Source organism: Pleurodeles waltl, chromosome 4_1, assembly GCF_031143425.1.
Source record: "Pleurodeles waltl isolate 20211129_DDA chromosome 4_1, aPleWal1.hap1.20221129, whole genome shotgun sequence".
Taxonomy (NCBI): Eukaryota; Metazoa; Chordata; class Amphibia; order Caudata; family Salamandridae; genus Pleurodeles; species Pleurodeles waltl.
The window spans coordinates 288,216,859-288,236,809 of record NC_090442.1 but is presented as its reverse complement, the minus strand read 5'-3'; the positions used below and the strand labels follow the sequence as shown (position 1 = coordinate 288,236,809).

Genomic DNA, 19,951 nt, shown 5'->3' with positions numbered 1-19,951 from the left:
CAGTTCTCAAAGCTCCAGATTATTCTAAGCAGTTCATTGTGCAGACTGATGCCTCTGAACATGGGATAGGGGCAGTTCTGTCCCAAACAAATGATGATGGCCTTGACCAGCCTGTTGCTTTCATTAGCAGGAGGTTACTCCCCAGGGAGCAGCGTTGGAGTGCCATTGAGAGGGAGGCCTTTGCTGTGGTTTGGTCCCTGAAGAAGCTGAGACCATACCTCTTTGGGACTCACTTCCTAGTTCAAACTGACCACAGACCTCTCAAATGGCTGATGCAAATGAAAGGTGAAAATCCTAAACTGTTGAGGTGGTCCATCTCCCTACAGGGAATGGACTTTATAGTGGAACACAGACCTGGGACTGCCCATGCCAATGCAGATGGCCTTTCCAGGTTCTTCCACTTAGAAAATGAAGACTCTCTTGGGAAAGGTTAGTCTCATCCTCTTTCGTTTGGGGGGGGGTTGTGTAAGGAAATGCCTCCTTGGCATGGTTGCCCCCTGACTTTTTGCCTTTGCTGATGCTATGTTTACAATTGAAAGTGTGCTGAGGCCTGCTAACCAGGCCCCAGCACCAGTGTTCTTTCCCTAACCTGTACTTTTGTATCCACAATTGGCAGACCCTGGCATCCAGATAAGTCCCTTGTAACTGGTACTTCTAGTACCAAGGGCCCTGATGCCAAGGAAGGTCTCTAAGGGCTGCAGCATGTCTTATGCCACCCTGGAGACCTCTCACTCAGCACAGACACACTGCTTGCCAGCTTGTGTGTGCTAGTGAGGACCAAACGAGTAAGTCGACATGGCACTCCCCTCAGGGTGCCATGCCAGCCTCTCACTGCCTATGCAGTATAGGTAAGACACCCCTCTAGCAGGCCTTACAGCCCTAAGGCAGGGTGCACTATACCATAGGTGAGGGTACCAGTGCATGAGCATGGTACCCCTACAGTGTCTAAACAAAACCTTAGACATTGTAAGTGCAGGGTAGCCATAAGAGTATATGGTCTGGGAGTCTGTCAAACACGAACTCCACAGCACCATAATGGCTACACTGAAAACTGGGAAGTTTGGTATCAAACTTCTCAGCACAATAAATGCACACTGATGCCAGTGTACATTTTATTGTAAAATACACCACAGAGGGCACCTTAGAGGTGCCCCCTGAAACTTAACCGACTGTCTGTGTAGGCTGACTAGTTCCAGCAGCCTGCCACACCAGAGACATGTTGCTGGCCCCATGGGGAGAGTGCCTTTGTCACTCTGAGGCCAGTAACAAAGCCTGCACTGGGTGGAGATGCTAACACCTCCCCCAGGCAGGAGCTGTGACACCTGGCGGTGAGCCTCAAAGGCTCACCCCTTTGTCACAGCCCAGCAGGGCACTCCAGCTTAGTGGAGTTGCCCGCCCCCTCCGGCCACGGCCCCCACTTTTGGCGGCAAGGCTGGAGGGAACAAAGAAAGCAACAAGGAGGAGTCACTGGCCAGTCAGGACAGCCCCTAAGGTGTCCTGAGCTGAGGTGACTCTGACTTTTAGAAATCCTCCATCTTGCAGATGGAGGATTCCCCCAATAGGGTTAGGATTGTGACCCCCTCCCCTTGGGAGGAGGCACAAAGAGGGGGTACCCACCCTCAGGGCTAGTAGCCATTGGCTACTAACCCCCCAGACCTAAACACGCCCTTAAATTTAGTATTTAAGGGCTACCCTGAACCCTAGAAAATTAGATTCCTGCAACTACAAGAAGAAGGACTGCCTAGCTGAAAAACCCCTGCAGAGGAAGACCAGAAGACGACAACTGCCTTGGCTCCAGAAACTCACCGGCCTGTCTCCTGCCTTCCAAAGATCCTGCTCCAGCGACGCCTTCCAAAGGGACCAGCGACCTCGACATCCTCTGAGGACTGCCCCTGCTTCGAAAAGACAAGAAACTCCCGAGGACAGCGGACCTGCTCCAAGAAAGGCTGCAACTTTGTTTCCAGCAGCTTTAAAGAACCCTGCAAGCTCCCCGCAAAAGGCGTGAGACTTGCAACACTGCACCCGGCGACCCCGACTCGGCTGGTGGCGATCCAACACCTCAGGAGGGACCCCAGGACTACTCTAAGACTGTGAGTACAAAAACCTGTCCCCCCTGAGCCCCCACAGCGCCGCCTGCAGAGGGAATCCCGAGGCTTCCCCTGACCGCGACTCTTTGAATCCTAAGTCCCGACACCTGGGAGAGACCCTGCACCCGCAGCCCCCAGGACCTGAAGGACCGGACTTTCACTGGAGGAGTGACCCCCAGGAGTCCCTCTCCCTTGCCCAAGTGGAGGTTTCTCCGAGGAACCCCCCCCTTGCCTGCCTGCAGCGCTGAAGAGATCCCTAGATCTCCCATTGACTTCCATTACAAACCCGACGCTTGTTTCTACACTGCACCCGGCCGCCCCCGCGCTGCTGAGGGTGAAATTTCTGTGTGGACTTGTGTCCCCCCCGGTGCCCTACAAAACCCCCCTGGTCTGCCCTCCGAAGACGCGGGTACTTACCTGCAAGCAGACCGGAACCGGGGCACCCCCTTCTCTCCATTCTAGCCTATGTGTTTTGGGCACCACTTTGAACTCTGCACCTGACCGGCCCTGAGCTGCTGGTGTGGTGACTTTGGGGTTGCTCTGAACCCCCAACGGTGGGCTACCTTGGACCAAGAACTGAACCCTGTAAGTGTCTTACTTACCTGGTAAAACTAACAAATACTTACCTCCCCTAGGAACTGTGAAAATTGCACTAAGTGTCCACTTTTAAAACAGCTATTTGTGAATAACTTGAAAAGTATACATGCAATTTTGATGATTTGCAGTTCCTAAAGTACTTACCTGCAATACCTTTCGAATGAGCTATTACATGTAGAATTTGAACCTGTGGTTCTTAAAATAAACTAAGAAAAGATATTTTTCTATACAAAAACCTATTGGCTGGATTTGTCTCTGAGTGTGTGTACCTCATTTATTGTCTATGTGTATGTACAACAAATGCTTAACACTACTCCTTGGATAAGCCTACTGCTCGACCACACTACCACAAAATAGAGCATTAGTATTATCTATTTTTACCACTATTTTACCTCTAAGGGGAACCCTTGGACTCTGTGCATGCTATTCCTTACTTTGAAATAGCACATACAGAGCCAACTTCCTACACAGAGTATCTCCCATGAACGGCCAGCGACTTTTTAGAACTGCTCAGCTCCATGAATTGGGGACCCCATCTGCAAGTCCTTCAAAAATATTTGCTTAAGTGGAGAACTCATCAGATAGACCTTTTCGCGGCAGGAGTAAACACAAAATGCCCAATCTTCGTCTCCAGGTTACCCACACTTTCGATTCAAGGGGTAACGCTCTGTGGATGAACTGATCAGGGATATTGCTTATGCTCTTTCCACCTCTGCCTCTCATTCCGTTTCTGCTTCGGAGGATCAGGCAGACGTATCTCACCATGATCCTTCTAGTTCCCACTGGGGTGAGTCTGCCATGGTTCACCACATTTCCGAACCTCAAGAAGTCCCCCAACAGGCCGGACCTTCTCACTCAAAATCAAGGAAAGATCAGACACCTTGAACTCAAGTCACTCAACCTTGTGATATGGCTCCTGAAGTTATAGATTTTGGCTACTTATGATGGCCTGCAAAATGTATGGACATTCTCAGGTAAGCTGATCCAGAGCATGTTGTGCTGCAAAATGGAAATGTTTTGTATGCTACTGCCAACCCAAACATATTAATCTCATTAAAGCTACTGCCCAAGACATTTTTTACTTGTTCCACTTAGACAGCAAATTTATCTTACACTTCCATTTGCCTACATCTTGCAAGTATAGCTGCATATCTGCAGAACAGACAACGTTCTTCATTGTTCAGAATCCTAGTCATCAAAGATATTCTGGAACCTTATAGAGACACAAGGTGGCCCTTTGCACAAACCCAAAGTTCCTTCCTAAAGTGGTTTACCATATGAACCAAGCCATTGAACTACCAGTCTTCTTTCTCCAGCCTCAGTTGCAGAAAGAGCCTTCCACACTTCATATGTTAAACATTGCATTGCATTGATGTTTCACATTGACAGAACTAAAGATTTTAGGAAAACTAAACAGCTCTTTGTAGCTTTAGTATTACCTCACAAAGATAATCCAATGCAGTAATTCTCGCATTTGCTTGAGTTAAAGCTATTGGCATTGTAAATATGAAACCTCACTTTTCTCCACATAAATTGGTCATTCATCGTTTCCTGCCATATAATTTCAGTGGCCATACACAAAACTAAAGCACTTTCTTTTACCCATTTCCTCCATCTGCAGCAAAAAATGAAAATGTTGCCATTTAGCATCTTAATTTAATTCTGCCATGCTAATTCCAATAGAATACTACTTTCACCACCCTACCATCGGAGATGCTGGCTGGCTAACACAATTCCCCCCAAAAAAGACACAAGATCCACACAGCAGATAAATAAACCAGAAGAGTCACCCAAACATACCAAGAGTGTTCACAACAGGAGCGAGTAATGCAGTTTAACCATATACTTAGCCCCTAGATGGCATTTTTAGGGCTAGCAGGCCTACTGGAATGATGTTACAAACAAGGCCTTTAAAACGCAACTTCTCCCAGCTGTAAACCAAAAGTTGAAGCAAGGAGAAAGCTTAAAAGACACTGAATAGTGAGAGGAGTTATTATTTTGGGGTCCCCACTAACCTAGTATCAGGATCCAGAGATGATATACAGAGTGTTTTGAAGTTGGTCCCATTGTCTTAGGACCACAGGCTGAGATAGGAGCAAAAAATGTTTTGTAAAAGTGGTGCCCCGCAAAGCATTACGGGGCCGATTTTGTGATGTGAATATAAAAGAATGTTGACTGCAATGCTCAGAATAGCCTCTAGAGGACACCACATTTGGAAGAAACCTTGTCATGTAACCATACTGTCAGCCCTTAGAGAGCATAACCATATGAAAAAGAAAATGGGCGAAAGTAATGCAAAGTAACCATATATTTAGCCCCTAGAGGGCATGTGCATTATACATTTTTAACGCTAGCAGGACTGTTGCAATGCTATTACAAATAAGGACAATACAACATATATTCTCTAAGTTCCCCCCTCCCCCCTTATCCCTTGAGGCTCCCCGTAGGGGCGGACTGCCCCCCTGGTTTGAAGACCCCAGCCCTAATGGGTGCCACAGTGAAAATGGCATTCATAAGAAACATGGTCATGTAATTATATAGTTAGCCCCTACAGGGCATAACCACACAAAAAGAAAATGGCAATAAATAATGGAGTGTAACCATATGTTCGGTGGCATGTGTAGCTGCAGATACACATGCTGTGCATAGTCCGCTGTCTGGTGTTGGGTCGGAGTGTTACAAGTTGTTTTTCTTCGAAGAAGTCTTTTCGAGTCACGAGACCGAGGGACTCCTCCTACTTTGGTTCCATTGCGCATGGGCGTCGACTCCATGTTAGATTGTTTTTTTTCCGCCATCGGGTTCGGACGTGTTCCTTTTCGCTCCGTGTTTCGGGTCGGAAAGTTAGTCAGAATCAACGGAAAATTTGTTGGTATTGTTTCGTTCGGTATCAGGTTAGATTAGAGTCGACACCGAATCCAGAAGAGCTCCGGTAGCCCTTCGGGGTAATTTCGATCCCCCGTCGGGGCCTGGTCGGCCCAACCGCGTGCAACATCCAGACTGATGGAACGGACCCCGTTCCGATTCTGTCCTAAATGCCACAGTAAATATCCCTATACAGACCAACATTTGGTCTGTAACTTGTGCCTGTCACCCGAGCACAAAGAAGAGACGTGTGAAGCCTGTCGAGCGTTTCGGTCGAGAAAAACGCTCCGAGACCGAAGAGCCAGAAGGTTACAGATGGCGTCCACGCCGACAGGACAACAAAGGTTCGAGGATGAGGGAGAAGAAGAAGCATTCTCCATCCATGAATCAGATTCGGAAGAATTCGACGTCAAAGAAACCGTGAGTAAGACGTCGAAACAAACATCACAGGGGAAAACAGACAAAGCCCAGGGGACGCCACTGCCGACAGGCCATGGCTCAACCCATAAAGTAGGTGACCGTCCATCGGCACCGAAGAAGGGCGAGGCGGTGCCGAGATCGTCCGACTCAGGTCGAGACACAGGCACGCAGCAATCTCGGGACCGAGAAGGTGCCGCGGAAAAGGGTCGACACAGAGACAGCGGCACCGAAGCTGCTCGACACAGAGACAGCGGCACCGAAGCTGCTCGGCACAAAGATAGCGGCACCGAAGATGGTCGACACCGAGAGGGTGCGACGCCGAAAAAGAGGAAAATCTCGTCGGAGCCGAAAATAACAAAAGGCACGGTTTCGGTGCCAAAACGCCCAGCAACCGAACCGAAAGCCAGTTCCTACTCAGAGGAACAATCACTGTCCTCCCAACTTCAAAAACACAGGTTTGAGGAGGAATTACAAACGACTGTAGATCACACGCAAAAGCGGATCTTTATACAAAGTGGTACAGGGAAGATCAGCACCCTTCCCCCAATCAGAAGAAAAAGGAAACTAGATTTCCAACAACAAGAAACAACACCACAAGCAAAATTGGTGAAGAAGGTAACTCCACCACCCTCTCCACCACCGGCACCTCCTATATCACCGGCTCATACCACCATGAGCCAAGATGACCAGGACGCATGGGATCTCTATGACGCCCCAGTATCGGACAATAGCCCTGAGTCGTACCCCACTAAGCCCTCACCACCTGAGGACAGTACAGCGTATGCTCAGGTAGTGGCTACGGCAGCAGAGTTTCATAACGTATCGCTACATTCAGAGCCTATCGAAGATGACTTATTTTTTAACACCCTGTCCTCCACCCATAGCAATTATCAAAGCCTTCCTATGCTCCCTGGAATGCTAAGGCACGCTAAACAAATCTTTAAGGAGCCAGTTAAAACCAGAGCAATAACCCCAAGGGTGGAGAAGAAATACAAGGCACCACCCACAGACCCTGCTTTTATTACATCACAACTGACACCAGATTCAGTTGTCGTAGGAGCAGCTCGTAAAAGAGCCAACTCGCACACATCAGGCGACGCACCACCTCCAGAGAAGGAGAGCCGAAAGTTTGATGCAGCCGGGAAAAGAGTTGCAGTACAAGCTGCAAATCAGTGGCGCATCGCCAACTCGCAGGCACTCCTTGCGCGATATGACAGAGCCCATTGGGACGAGATGCAGCATCTCATCGAACACCTCCCAAAAGAATTCCAAAAACGGGCAAAACAAGTGGTTGAAGGAGGACAGAACATTTCCAACAACCAAATCCGTTGTTCTATGGATGCAGCAGATACAGCTGCAAGAACAATAAATACTGCTGTAACAATAAGGAGGCACGCATGGCTGCGCACATCCGGCTTCAAACCCGAGATACAGCAGGCAGTGCTTAATATGCCGTTCAATGAACAACAATTGTTTGGCCCAGAAGTGGACACTGAAATTAAAAAATTTAAGAAAGACACTGATACAGCTAAAGCCATGGGCGCACTCTATTCCCCGCAGGGCAGAGGCACATTTGGCACATTTCGTAAAGCCACTTTCAGAGGAGGGTTTCGAGGTCAAGCCACACAAGCCAGCACCTCACAAACAACACCGCCTACCTACCAGGGACAATACCAAAGGGGAGGCTTTCCAGGCCAATACAGAGGGGGCCAATTCCCAAGAAACCGGGGAAAATTTCAAGGTCCGAAAACCCCTCAAAACAAGCAGTGACTCACAGGTCACTCAACCCCTTCACACAACACCAGTGGGGGGAAGACTAAGCCAGTTCTACAAATCTTGGGAGGAAATAACAACAGACACTTGGGTCTTAGCAATTATCCAACATGGTTATTGCATAGAATTTCTCCAACTCCCTCCAAACGTCCCACCGAAAACACACAATATGTCAAAACAGCATTTAGACCTTCTAGGACTAGAAGTTCAGGCATTACTGCAAAAAGACGCAATAGAATTAGTACCAGGTCCACAAAAGAACACAGGAGTTTACTCACTGTACTTTCTAATACCCAAAAAAGACAAAACTCAATATTAGATCTCAGAACACTAAACACCTACATGAAATCAGACCACTTTCACATGGTGACATTACAAGACGTAATCCCACTGCTGAAACAGCAAGACTACATGACAACATTAGATCTAAAGGATGCGTATTTCCATATACCGATACATCCCTCGCACAGGAAATACCTAAGGTTCGTATTCAAAGGAATACACTACCAATTCAAAGTGTTGCCATTCGGAATAACAACAGCGCCAAGAGTCTTTACAAAGTGTCTAGCAGTAGTAGCTGCACACATCAGAAGGCAGCAAATACACGTGTTCCCGTACCTAGACGATTGGTTAATCAAAACCAACTCGCTAACAAAGTGTTCACACCACACAGATTATGTTATACAAACCCTTTACAAGCTGGGTTTCTCCATCAACTATGCAAAGTCACACCTTGTGCCGTGTCAAACACAGCAATACTTAGGAGCGACAATCAACACAACAAAAGGGATAGCCACTCCAAGTCCACAAAGGGTTAAAAAATTTCACAAGGTGATACAAGCCATGTAGCCAAATCAAAAGATACATGCAAAAATGGTATTAAAACTCCTAGGCATGATGTCCTCATGCATAGCCATTGTCCCAAACGCAAGATTGCACATGCGGCCCTTACAACAGTGCCTAGCATCACAATGGTCACATGCACAGGGTCAACTTCTAGATCTGGTGTTGATAGACCGCCAAACATACATCTCGCTTCTATGGTGGAACAGTACAAATTTAAACAAAGGGCGGCCTTTCCAAGACCCAGTGCCACAATACGTGCTAACAACAGATGCTTCCATGACAGGGTGGGGAGCACACCTCAATCAACACAGCATCCAAGGACAATGGGACGTACATCAAAGAAAGTTACATATAAATCACCTAGAACTGTTAGCAGTATTTCTAGCATTGAAAGCATTCCAACCCATGATATCCCACAAATACATTCTTGTCAAAACAGACAACATGACGACAATGTATTATTTAAACAAACGGGGGGGACACACTCGACACAGTTGTGTCTCCTAACACAAAAAAGATGGCATTGGGCAATTCACAACCACATTCGACTAGTAGCACAATTTATTCCAGGGATCCAGAACCAGCTAGCAGACAATCTCTCTCGGGATCACCAACAGGTCCACGAATGGGAAATTCACCCCCAAATCCTGAACAATTACTTCCAAATTTGGGGAACACCTCAAATAGATCTATTTGCAACAAAAGAAAACGCAAAATGCCACAACTTCGCATCCAGGTACCCACACCGGCAATCCCAAGGCAATGCTCTATGGATGAATTGGTCAGGGATATTTGCGTACGCTTTTCCCCCTCTCCCTCTCCTTCCATATCTGGTAAACAGATTGAGTCAAAACAAACTCAAACTCATACTGATAGCACCAACATGGGCAAGACAACCTTGGTATACCACACTACTAGAACTGTCAGTAGTACCTCATGTCAAACTACCCAACAGGCCAGATCTGTTAACACAACACAAACAACAGATCAGGCATCCAAACCCTGCATCGCTGAATCTAGCAATTTGGCTCCTGAAATCCTAGAATTTGGACACTTGAACCTCACACAAGAATGTGTGGAGGTCATAAAACATGCTAGAAGGCCATCCACTAGACACTGCTATGCAAGTAAATGGAAAAGATTTGTTTGTTACTGCCATAATAATCAAGTCCAACCATTGCATGCATCTCCAAAAGATGTAGTAGCATATTTACTACATCTACAAAAAGCAAATCTAGCTTTTAATTCCATAAAAATACATCTCGCAGCAATATCTGCTTACCTGCAGATTACTCATTCAACTTCCCTATTTAGAATACCGGTCATTAAAGCGTTTATGGAGGGCCTAAAGAGAATAATACCACCAAGGACACCACCTGTTCCTTCATGGAACCTCAACATTGTCTTGACAAGGCTCATGGGTCCACCTTTCGAACCCATGCATTCTTGTGAAATGCAATACTTAACGTGGAAAGTTGCATTTCTCATTGCCATTACATCTCTAAGAAGAGTGAGTGAAATTCAGGCATTTACTATACAAGAACCATTTATTCAAATACACAAAAATAAGGTAGTTCTAAGAACCAACCCAAAATTCTTTCCAAAGATCATCTCACCGTTCCACTTAAATCAAACAGTAGAATTGCCAGTGTTCTTTCCACAGCCAGACTCAATAGCTGAAAGAGCACTACATACATTAGACATCAAAAGAGTACTAATGTACTACATTGACAGAACAAAACTAATTAGGAAAACAAAACAACTATTTATTGCATTTCAAAAACCTCATACAGGAAATCCAATATCAAAACAAGGTATAGCTAGATGGATAGTTAGGTGCATCCAAACCTGCTATCTTAAAGCAAAGAGACAGCTGCCTATTACACCAAAGGCACACTCAACCAGAAAGAAAGGTGCTACCATGGCCTTTCTAGGAAATATTCCAATGAACGAAATATGTAAGGCAGCAACATGGTCTATGCCTCACACATTTACTAAGCACTACTGTGTAGACGTGTTATCTGCACAACAAGCCACAGTAGGTCAAGCTGTACTAAGAACTTTATTTCAAACTACTTCCACTCCTACAGGCTGAACCACCGCTTTTGGGGAGATAACTGCTTACTAGTCTGTGCACAGCATGTGTATCTGCAGCTACACATGCCACCGAACGGAAAATGTCACTTACCCAGTGTACATCTGTTCGTGGCATTAGTCGCTGCAGATTCACATGCGCCCACCCGCCTCCCCGGGAGCCTGTAGCCGTTTGGAAGTAATCTTCAACATTTGTACATTTGTAAATATATTACTTTAACATTCATTTTGTACATACTTAGTCATTCCATTGCATGGGCACTATTACTAACATACACAACTCCAACCTCACCCTCTGCGGGGAAAACAATCTAACATGGAGTCGACGCCCATGCGCAATGGAACCAAAGTAGGAGGAGTCCCTCGGTCTCGTGACTCGAAAAGACTTCTTCGAAGAAAAACAACTTGTAACACTCCGACCCAACACCAGACGGCGGACTATGCACAGCATGTGAATCTGCAGCGACTAATGATGTACACTGGGTAAGTGACATTTTCCATTTAGCCCCTGGCGGGCATAGTGCATTACATATATTCACAGGTGGCAGGCCTATAACAATGATATTACAAATAAGGCCCTTAAAACAAAGGCAGCTCCCAGCTGTAAAGCAAATGTTTCAGCCATGAGAGAGCTTAACCGCTGAATAGTGGGAGGGGTTATTATTTTGGGGTCCCCACTAACATAGTGTGGGGACCCAAAGACGATGTAGACAGAGCATATTGTCATGAATATTTTGGTTGTAGTCCCATTATCCTAGGACCGCCACAAGCAGTTATGAGCAAAAATGTTTTATAAAAGTAATGACCTGCAAAGCATTATGGGTCAAGTTTTCCAGAGTGAAATAAATATTATAGTATCAGCTCTCCCACTGTCAGGAGAGCCGCTTTCACTTTAACCCCTTAGCTGCTGGGCCTTTCCCCCCCCCCCCAGTGCTGAGCCCTTTTTTGGCTATTTGGGGTAGTTAGGGCTTCATAACTTTTTGTCCACATAAGCTAACCACGCCAAATTTGCGTCCTTTTTTTTTCAACATCCTAGGGATTCTAATGGTACCCAGAGTTGGTGGTTTCCCCTGGAGGAGACCAAGAAAATAGCCAAAATACAGTGAAAATTTAGTTTTTTCCAAAAAAATGGGAAAAAAGGGCTGCCGAAGAAGGCTTGTGGTTTTTTCCCTGAAAATGCCATCAACAAAGGGTTTCTGGTGCTGAAATCACTATCTTCCCACCTTTCAGGAACGGGCAGACTTGAATCAGAAAACCAAATTTTTCAACACAAATTTGGCATTTTACTGGGACATACCCCATTTCTACTATATTTGTTGCTTTTAGCCTCCTTCCAGTTAGTGACCGGAATGGGTGTGAAACCAATGCTGGATCCCGGAATGCTGAACATTTCTGAAAACTAGACAAAATTCTGAATTCAGCAAGGGGTCATTTGTGTAGATCCTACAAGGTTTTCCTACAGAAAATAACAGCTGAAATAAAAAAATATTGAAATTGAGCTGAAAACAGCCATTTTTCTTTATGTTTTACTCTGTAACTTTTTCCTGCGATGTCAGATTTCTGAAAGCAATATACCGTTTTGTCTGCTGGACTCTTCTGGTTGCGGGGATATAAAGGGCTTGTAGGTTCATCAAGAACCCTAGGTACCCAGAGCCAATAAATGAGCTGCACCCTGCAATTGGTTTTCATTCTATACTGGGTATACAGCAATTCATTTGCTGAAATATGAAGAGTGAAAATGAGGTATCAAGAAAACCTTTGCATTTCCAAAATGGGATCAAGATAAGGTTTTGAGGAGCAGTGGTTATTTGCACATCGCTGAATTCCGAGGTGCCCATACTAGCATGTGAATTGCAGGGCATTTCTCAAATAGACGTCTTTTTTACACACACTCTTATATTTGGAAGGAAAAAATGTAGAGAAAGATAAGGGGCAATAACACTTGTTTTGCTATTCTGTGTTCCCCCAAGTCTCCCGATAAAAATGATACCTCACTTGTGTGGGTAGGCCTAGTGCCCGCGACAGGAAATGCCCCAAAACACAACATGGACACATCCTATTTTTTTTATAGAAAACACAGCTTTTTTTTCCAAAATGCCTACCTGTAGATTTTGGCCTCTAGCTCAGCCGGCACATAGGGAAACCTACCAAACCTGTGCATTTCTGAAAACTAGAGACCTAGGGGAATCCAAGGAGGGGTGACTTGCGGGGCTCGGACCAGGTTCTGTTACCCAGAATCCTTTGCAAACCTCAAAAAGTGGCTAAAAAAACAAGTTTTCCTCACATTTCGGTGACAGAAAGTTCTGGAATCTGAGAGGAGCCACAAATTTCCTTCCACCTGGCGTTCCCCCAAGTCTCCCGATAAAAATGATACCTCACTTGTGTGGGTAGGCCTAGCGCCCACGACAGGAAACGCCCCAAAGCGCAACGTGGACACATCAACATTTTTGGAAGAAAACAGAGGTGTTTTTTGAGAAGTGCCTACCTGTAGATTTTGGCCTCTAGCTCAGCCGGCACCTAGGGAAACCTACCAAACCTGTGCATTTCTGAAAACTAGAGACCTAGGGCAATCCAAGGAGGGGTGACTCGCGGGGCTCGGACCAGGTTCTGTTACCCAGAATCCTTTGCAAACCTCAAAAAGTGGCTAAAAAAACAAGTTTTCCTCACATTTCGGTGACAGAAAGTTCTGGAATCTGAGAGGAGCCACAAATTTCCTTCCACCCGGCGTTCCCCTAAGTCTCCCGATAAAAATGATACCTCACTTGTGTGGGTAGGCCTAGCGCCCGCGACAGGAAATGCCCCAAAACAGAACGTGGACACATCACATTTTTTCATAGAAAACAGTGCCTACCTGTGGATTTTGACCTCTAGCTCAGCCGGCACCTGGGGAAACCTAGCAAACCAGCACATTTTTGAAAACTAGAAACCCAGGGGAATCCAAGATGAGGTGACTTGTGGGGCTCGGACCAGGTTCTGTTACCCAGAATCCTTTGCAAACCTCAAAATGTGGCTAAAATACCACGTTTTCCACACATTTCGGTGACAGAAAGTTCTGGAATCTGAGGGGAGCCACAAATTTCCTTCCACCCAGCGTTCCCCCAAGTCTCCCGATAAATATGATACCTCACTTGTGTGGTTAGGCCTGGTGCCTGCGACAGGAATAGATCACACAACGGTCAATGTTGGTCCTTACGTGAGGCAGCTGTTGACCCTGGGGTGATCCATTCCTGACACAGGCACTAGGTGTAGGCACTCAAGTGGGGTAGTGTTTTTATCAGGACAGGTGAGGAGTCACTGGGTGGTAGGAATGTTGTGGATCCCAGCATATTCCTGTAGTTTGTGTGACAGAAATGCGAGAAAAATAGTTTTTTTTCAACATTCCAGCTTTGCAGGGTATTCTGGGTAAGAAAACTTTGGGGAATCCACACAAGTCACACCTCTGTGGCTTCCCCAGAATGTCTAGTTTCCAGAAATGTTTGGGTTTAGTGTGTTTCTCTATATGGCCGCCGAATCCAGGACCAAAAACACAGGTGCCTGCCTTACAAAACCAGTTTGTTTTGCCATAGACAATTTTGATGTCTCCACAATATGATTTGGGTGGTGGAATTTGGGGCTGAACTAAATTGGTGAGCTCCCAAGAGAGCACTCTCTCTCTGCTTGCAGCCGCATTCACCTGCTCTCTGGGTTGGCCTAACCCACTATTACCCAGTTGCACGAACAGCTTGCGAAGGGACAGCAGGACTGTCCTCATCACCTCCCTCATAATGTACTGGAAGAGGAGTTTTCGAATGGGACTCCTCTGACTGAAAAATCACTCCCAGAGTCTGCGCCATTGTCCTATCCCTCAGATGCTGTCTCAGTATCTGATGTCTCAGTCTCTGATCCTATGTCAGAGCGGTCCTCTATAAACCGAGTGCAGGCAGCAGTCATCCATCAAGATGCCATCTCTGCTATTGGCTAAACTGTTGCTCTAAAACACTAGCCTACGTAGACAGTCACAAAATCGATGGTGTGTGTGAGATACGTGCAACAGTAGAGGCCACCTTACCTGCGCTTCTTCCCTCAATCAGCACGTACTTTCAAGACACTCAAAAAACACCTTGTCACATACCATTCGTCACAGTCTTTAGCACCTCCTGCGCCCAGTCCAACAATCATTATTGGTGCTCCCACTCCCTCCTCCTCGGATTCCCTCATTACCACCCAGCAAAAGTGCCCTTCATCTCTCCATAGACTTTACTAATGTACTCAGCTATTTACATAAAATACAGATGTGCTCTTTGCAGTAGGCATATAAACCTTCTGCGCTTCTTTATGGCACTCAAACTGCCACTAGACAAGTCGGACCCTTTTCCCCCCAGGGAAACCACACACATATTGACAAAAGTGATGTATATATGTCAGCCAACCACCTGAAACTCAACTCAAGCAAAACCGAAATAATCCTCTTTGGCCCTCACCAAAAAAACCTGGGACCCCCCATGGTGGCCCACCACGCTAGGCCCTGCACCCACCCCCGCCAACTACACACGCAACCTCAGCATCATCCTAGACTCCTCCCTCTCTATGACCCAACAAATCAACGCTCTTACCTCCTCATGCTTCAACAAACTCCGTATACTGAAAAACATTCAAATGGATCCCCACAGAGACCAGAAAAACTGTCACTCACGCACTCATCAGCAGCAGGCTTGATTACAGAAACGCCCTCTACGCCGGCACCACTCTAAAACTCAAGTGCAAACTACACGCATCCAGAACTCAGCAGCACGACTCATCCTCGACCTCCACCGACACGAACACATCTCTCCACACCTCAAATCCCTCCACTGGCTCCCCATTGACAAAAGGATCACCTTCAAGATCCTCATCCTCACACACAAATCACTCCACAACACAGGCCCTGCCTACCTCAACGAGAGTCACCTTCCACACCCCCACACGAAACGTCCATTCAGCTGACCTCTCTCTCGCCTCTGACCCCCGCATCAAACACACCACCACCGGGGGCAGATCCTTCTCCTACATTGCACCCAAAACATGGAACGCACTCACAACCCACATTCGCAAGACCCAAAACCTACTTCTTTTCAGGAAGGGCCTCAAAACCTGGCTTTTTGAACAGTGAACCTCCTAGCCCCTTTCCCTCCCCCCCGTCCCCCCCCCCCCCCCCAGCGCCTTGAGACCCTCACAGGTGAGTAGCGCGCTTTATAAATCTCTTTGATACAGATCTACCTATATATATATATATATATATATATATATATATATATATATATCTACATAGATATATCTATAGATATATCCATGTACCTAGATATATCTATCTACATAGATATATATATATATATAGATATATACATATATATTTTTTTAGTTGTTGTATGCTTTCCTTGGGGGCCAAAATGGCCCCCAGGGAAACCCTACAACATCTAAAAAAAAAAATCACCCTGCCCACGGGCGACCCCCTGTCATTTCATTTTTTTTTTGGAAACCTGCACAGCATAGCTGCGACCGGGGGCCAGGAAACACTTTCAGGAAGGCCTCGTAAGAAAGGGGAGACTCTCCCCTTTCTTACGAGGCCTTCCCGAACGTGTAAAAGGCAGTTTTCCCCATGAAAGCAGGAAGCGGCCGCAAGGCTGCTTCCTGCTTTCATGGGGAAAACACCTTTGCAACGTCAGTGCGCCTTCGCGGCGCGCTGACGTCACAAAGGGGCGGGTGGGGGGCGGGGGGAGAGCGGGGGAGAGCGGGGGGAGACACGGTAGCTTCCGTGTCTCCCGGAGGGGGGAAAAAAATTTAAAAAAATCCTCGGGTGCGACGCACCTGAGGATTTATTAATGCCCTTCCTGGTGTCGGCCACTGGTCGTGACCCGCACCAGGGAGGGTGTGTGGGCGTCGGCCAGTGGCCGACGCCCGCACTTAAGAGGTTAAGGATTTCTGTTTTACATAAAGCATTCACCACTTTCAAGTGTTTTAAGGGGAGAGCCACAAGAAATGACTGATAAGGTAACTGTGAAGAATGTGACCAGCACTCCAATACTGCTGATCGAGTCCATGGTGTTGTGCCTGTTTGCGCTGTGAGCGCCATGGCTGCTATGCAACACGAAGGGACGAGACCAAAGAAAGAGTTCGCCCATGCTGAAGTATATCGGCAGTCATGCAGTAATCCATGTAACAGGGGCAGTATGAAAGGCGTAACAAAAACAGCCTCAAGGTATGACAAACGTTAAGCATTTACCAATTACATCAAGTGATTTTTGAAAAGACAAGCCCACAAACGAGTGAAAGTGATGGGCGTGACATGGGCATGGTTAAAAGCCCACAATACTTACAACAGGTTAAACTGCTTGTTCTCTCGACCTAAATAACATAGCTAGAAGGATAGTAAAATGGATACAATCTTATTATGCCAAAGCAAAAAGACAACTTCCTGTTACTCCAGGAGTGCACTCTACTAGGAAGAATGAAGCCACTATGGCTTTCCTTGGAAACATACCCATAGGTGATGTTTGTAAGGCAGCTACATGGCCTACGCCACATATATTTACAAAATATTGTGTGGATGTAGTTGCAGGCCAGCAAGCCAGTGTAGTCCAAGCAGTACTAATAACACTTTTCGAGGCAACTGCAACTCTCACAGGCTAGCCACCGCTTTCAGGGAAGGACTGCTTTACAGTTTGTGCAGATCATGTATTTTTACAGCTACACATGCCATTGAATGGAAAATGTTGCTTACCAAGCAAGCATCTGTTTGTGGCATGTAGAGCTGTAGATTCAAATGCGCCCTCCCTCCCCCAGGATGCCTGGGGACGTTTCAGTTAGTTTTATACTTGTATACAGTCGTACATACATAATTACACTTGCATGGACACCTTTCTCTATACTTTCTCTGCATTCCTTTTCTCACCCACCTACGGGAAAGACAGTCTAACAAGAGTCGATGACCATGCGCAGTCTCACTGAGAAGGAGTCACTTGATCCTGTGACTCGAATTCTTCTCCGAAGAAAAACTTCAGACACTCCGATCCCAACACTAGATGGCAGGAGTATGCAGAGTATGTGACTCTACAGCACTACATGCCATGAACAAATCCTTACTGGGTAAGTAACATTTTCCATCTGCTGCTGCCAGGGGTATGGCTGGACTCCGCTCTGGCCAATTAATATCCCTGCACCAAATTCCGTCAAGTAAATTCTGGAATGTGGGATCCATTACCTGAGCATTGTTTCTGATCCCAAATATAAAAAAACTAATCTTTTCTGCTTGTTCTGAGTGGACTGTCAGCAGGAGTGCTGGTTTGGGACCTGCGGGGGAGGGGGGTGCAGTGTCTCCGGGACCGGATTTATCAGGCCTTAATTTGCAGACCTAACAATTCTGGGCTTGGTGTTGAGCAGTTTCACCCAGAATTACTGCTCCACTGACAAAAGGCAAGTAATAATAAGGTCCAGTTTATGGATTAACTTAATTAAATTTGAAACGGTATGCATATGTCTCGTTACTTCTTTAGAAAACAACACCAATAACTCATAGTTTGTGGAAGTAGAGAGTTCTGGTTCTTGCCGAAATTTATAGATATGTTACAAATTATCAGATACACTCCACCTTCGCTATCATTGTGCTCGCCAATCCATGTATCATGCAAGATTTTGACATGATCTCTGATAGTTCACTGGCAAAACTTTGGCTCTTTAACAAGCATTACTAATGTACTTATTTCACTGCTGGCTGCTTATTTAAAACATGTTGTAATTTCTGTGGCAAATAATCATTGGTTGTTGCTTAACTTTGCTTTAGATCTACCAATCTAAACCCTTAGGGACTTGCCTGTTTCTTTGTTTTTCAGGTTCATCGTTTATACCAGAAGGCCCTCCAGAAGTTACCTCTGTGTGCAGCACTATGGAAAGATGTAATGTTTTCATATTTTAATTAAATTTGAGGTTTTGTAAATGTGATTTATCAATTTGCCTTGCCCATTATTGTGGTGATTAGAAATCTGTGCTAATTCGTATTTGTCTGATTCCCCGTCTCTTGCAGCAACTCTTATTTGAAGCTTCAGAAGGAGGTAAAACTGATAACCTGAGAAAAATAGTTTCCAAGTGCCAAGAGGTTGGAGTCAGCCTAGATGAGCTCTTAAATTTAAACATTTCCAGCACAGAAAGCAGGAATCACTGAACAATTGGTGCATTCAGTCCCGAGTTTGATTATTAACAAATCATATTGAATGATTCACAATTAGGCTGAGCACTTGCTAGTCTGTGTAAGACCAGCATAACTGACCATATCCAGTTTCTACACTCGCCTGTCCTTCAGCCTGGAAACAGTTAATATGATCCTGTAAATGGATAAATGAATTGCCACCGTGGCCCAGCTTCTGGGCCCAGCAAGATTCTCGTAACATCACGTACGTAAGTATAGTTCTTCAAAATGCCTGACATTTTATTGGTTTATCTTTGTTGTGTGCTTGATTTCCTCTTAATTTGCGTGTCCCTTATGTTGTGCTGCTCACACTTCACTTGACACTCGCTGATGCTAGGGAGAATTTGCAGGGGGTTTACATGCTCAGGCTGTTTAGTTATGCAAAAAGTCCACAAGGGGACTACTTTATCTTTTAATGTTTTTTTAAAACTTTTTGAGGATCTTTATTACAGGATTTGTGAAACATCAGCTGGTCTTCATGAAAATGCAACTGTCAGGAACGGATGTCTGCTGTTGCACTTGAAGACTTCCTGAGAGTTACTCACTGCCCTTTCTGCATTCTGGTCTCGCTGCAAAGACTGTTAAACTCGGGAAATTGCAAACGCCAGTGCATTAGAACCCAAGAGTGGTCAATATTATGTGCAATTTTTTTTGTAAAGAAATTTAATTTATAATAAAAAGTTTAACAGTTGGAATAGTAGTAAATATTTGAACTGCTTTGTATTAAAATACAACACTATAGTATTACAGTTGTTTATACAAATATTTTCAATATAATTTAACTTTTTTTAAAAACAAAGTGTGGTCTCTTTATTTGTGTGCTCTTGTTGAATTAATAGACTTGTGTGTTATGAACTCCAGGAAAGATTTGCGTCATTGCCAACAGATTCATTAGCTGCCCAGCATTGTTTTATTTTCCATTTGAAATGCACAACCTTGTGTGATCAACTCTAAAACAGCCACAAATAGATTAGCATGGGTCTATGCCAACTTTTTGTTGAGCCATGCAAATGCCCTAAATTTTACGATGATCACATCCATCACTCAAGTCTTACCTCATTCATTGTAACACAAA

General features: G+C 45.5%; 1 protein-coding gene across 1 annotated transcript in view; it reads left to right on the top strand.

The window, feature by feature from the left end:
* The window catches only part of ZFC3H1 (zinc finger C3H1-type containing), a 715,283-nt gene extending 695,617 nt beyond the window's left edge, over positions 1-19,666 (top strand). The window contains exons 34-35 of the mRNA XM_069228345.1: positions 18,524-18,586; positions 18,715-19,666. Of these exons, the coding sequence (XP_069084446.1) occupies positions 18,524-18,586; positions 18,715-18,852 (201 nt within the window). The 3' untranslated portion in view covers positions 18,853-19,666. The remainder of the gene's footprint in view (positions 1-18,523; positions 18,587-18,714) is intronic.
* The last annotated feature ends 285 nt before the right edge of the window (positions 19,667-19,951 follow it).